Source organism: Hippopotamus amphibius, chromosome 14 (genome assembly GCF_030028045.1).
Source record: "Hippopotamus amphibius kiboko isolate mHipAmp2 chromosome 14, mHipAmp2.hap2, whole genome shotgun sequence".
Lineage (NCBI taxonomy): Eukaryota > Metazoa > Chordata > Mammalia > Artiodactyla > Hippopotamidae > Hippopotamus > Hippopotamus amphibius.
In genome coordinates, this window is record NC_080199.1 from 31510392 (window position 1) to 31513208 (window position 2817).

The 2817-nt window shown below is 42.8% G+C and overlaps 1 protein-coding gene across 1 annotated transcript; it reads right to left on the reverse strand.

Moving 5' to 3' along the window:
- Positions 1-698: 698 nt before the first annotated feature.
- Positions 699-2551, reverse strand: LOC130835486 (zeta-crystallin). The gene has a single exon (XM_057706998.1). It carries the CDS (start codon positions 2485-2487, stop codon positions 1495-1497), a length of 993 nt encoding a protein of 330 aa, XP_057562981.1. The 5' UTR covers positions 2488-2551; the 3' UTR covers positions 699-1494.
- Between the last annotated feature and the right edge of the window lie 266 nt (positions 2552-2817).

Below are 2817 nucleotides of genomic sequence, written 5' to 3' on the forward strand. Positions count from 1 at the left end.
CTTCTTCCTCTTTCTGCTCTCCCTTGACTGCTTTTTCGCTTGGCCCCAAAGCGAAGCAGTGAAAAGCCTTTGCCTCTTGGCTGCAACCCGCTGGGCTGTGTCGGGGCTCTCCCATCACAACAGAGTGGATTGCCAGAAACTTGTTCTAACACAACGCTCGTCCTTGTAATCCCTTCCCATGCTGTAAGCAAAGCGAGTACATCCTCTGCCTTCCTTGGGCACATAATTACTTCCCCTCGTGTGGCAGAGCTTCCTGTAGGACAATCAGAGAGCCGCAGTGTTTGGAGGCCAGCTGAGGAAGAATGCCTGCCAGCAGCCTCCTTCTATGAGGCTATTATGCTGGAGGAAGGGTTTAGCGGCGCAAGCATCAGCTGTGAAATGCCAGGTTCAAATTCTGACTTGGCCATTTGCCTACACGTAATGTTGGAGGAATGCTTGTGCAGCTCTGTGTTTGGGGAGGGGAGTCTTGCTAAGTGAGAACACTACTGCTGCTCCCTTTCAAATGAGCGCAGGACCTAGGGAAACATTGATATTATCTTTTTTTTTTTTTAACGTGTAAATTCATTTATTAATTTAAATAAAAATATATGATCAACACCATACAAACAGATAATTCTAAATCTACTTTGAAGCTGAATCATCAATAAGTATCTATTTGAAAACTATACATCTAGTACCATATTATACCAAAAATAAGGCTGCTGTCCTCACAGGGTATAAGGATCATTGGTAATCAATCATTAACCTAGTGAATGTCATAATATATTGGAGAATACTGGAAGACTAGCACATTTCTCTGGACATCACTTATGTTGCCCTTCTGACAGACTTGTAGATCTAGACGAGATTAGTTTGGAAAAGAAGTCTCATTTAGTCCAGAAAATCTTCAGAGTCCAATATAGTTCTGGGCTAATCAGAGACTAAAGAACCCTTATAAGGTTCTTTTTTTTTTTTAAGCTCTTTTAATGTGGACCATTTTTAAAGTCTTTATTGAATTTGTTACAACATTGGTTCTGTTTATGTTTTGGTTTTTTGGGCCTAAGGTACGTGGGATCCTAGCTCCCTGACCAGGGAACGAGCCTGCACCCCTGGCCAAGTCTCAACCACTAGACCACCAGGGAAGTCCCTATAAGGTTTATATAACGAAGTAGGCTTGGGAATCAAGCAGTCTTATTCTGAATTAGTGTTTTAGTCAAAGGTATGGAATCAACGATCAAGTAACAGGGATTTCTGTAATGTCCCCCAATGCCAAGTGACCCCTAATTTTCTGTTTCCTACTACGATGATTCCTTGATGAGGGGCAGAAGGCATAAAGAATACTGCCAGCTATAAAATAAACTGCACTCCAATGTCTATGATCATTAAAGATAAATCTTTTTTTTTTAAATATAAGAAACGCACTGAATCAAATGAATGCTAATTAAAGCAAATGTCGTGTACGTAAAACTGAGGTAAGAAACCTCTAATTACACAGGAAATCTATGGAAGGATTAATCAGTTTAAGAGAAGAATCATTTTTCCAGTAGCCCCACTGCTATGAATGATATCTTCATGAGCCTGGGCCACCTTCTCCAACGGATACTGGGGACCTATTACTGGTCTCAACCAACCAACTTCCATTCCGGCTTGAAGGGCTGCTGCAAACTGCTGAAATTCCTCCTTGGTGGATGAATAGAGAGCAACTCCTATTATGCTAGATTCCTTTGCCATGGTGTCCCGTGGGTTTATTTCAATAGGACCTCTGCTGCCAACAACTATTACTCTCCCTCCATGTGACAAGAGATTCAAATCTTTGCTAAGATTTACATTAGCTAACATTTCAATAATCACATCAACTCCTTTTTCACCAACAGATTTCTTAATTTTATCAATATAATTAGCTTCTTTGTGATTAAACACTTCGTGGGCTCCATTTTGTAAAACAATCTTTTGTCCTTCCTCAGTACCAGCTGTGCCCCAAACCTTTAAGCCGTAAGCTCTAGCAATTTGGCACGCTGCTATTCCAACTCCTCCACTAGCCCCATGAACCAGAACACTTTCTCCAGCTTTCACACGGGCACTGTGGAGCAGAGCTCGATACGCAGTGAAATACGGGATCCCGACGGCAGCCCCTTGTTTAAAGTCCAGCGTTTCTGGCAGCGGGTACACAGTGTGATCGGCTGCCAGCGCGTACTCTGCGTAGCCCCCAGAGATCGTGCTGGTAGTGAAAACTCTGTCACCCTTCTTGAAAGCTGATACACTCTCTCCAACAGCTTCTATTATCCCAGCCACATCGAAGCCAGGAGTATAGGGTAGAAGTGGTTTTCTACTGTAAGTACCAGAGCGAATATATGTGTCCACTGGGTTTATACCACATCCTTGGACTTTGATTAGAACCTGATGGTCTTTTGGAATTGGTATGGCAACATCTGACTGGAGTTTCAGCACTTCTGGTCCACCAAATTCAAAAACTCTAATAGCTCTCATCAACTTCTGTCCAGTCGCCATGGTGACCTAGATACCGGTTCTAGAGTGGGAAATCACAATCTGTGAGCGCTCCCTCAGGTTCCCGGGGAAGGGGTGGGGGCGATATTATCTTTGCATCATATCATGGACATAATAGATGTTTCCTCCTCCCTTGATATAATTTTCCACGTATCTCAGAACTCCATGTTTAGGGAGACATGTTTTGACTTTTCTCTTGCATTTTTCTTCCATTGAAAACGGGGATGGGGGAGAGGAATAAACTGGGAGACGGGATTGACAACATGCACACTACTGTATGTAGACTAGGTCACTAATAAGAACCTGCTGCACAGCACTACTATATGTAGACTA

Bases quoted from the DNA above. Each gene is read 5' to 3' on its own strand.
- LOC130835486 (XM_057706998.1), bottom strand. From the start codon at position 2,487: ATGGCGACTGGACAGAAGTTGATGAGAGCTATTAGAGTTTTTGAATTT.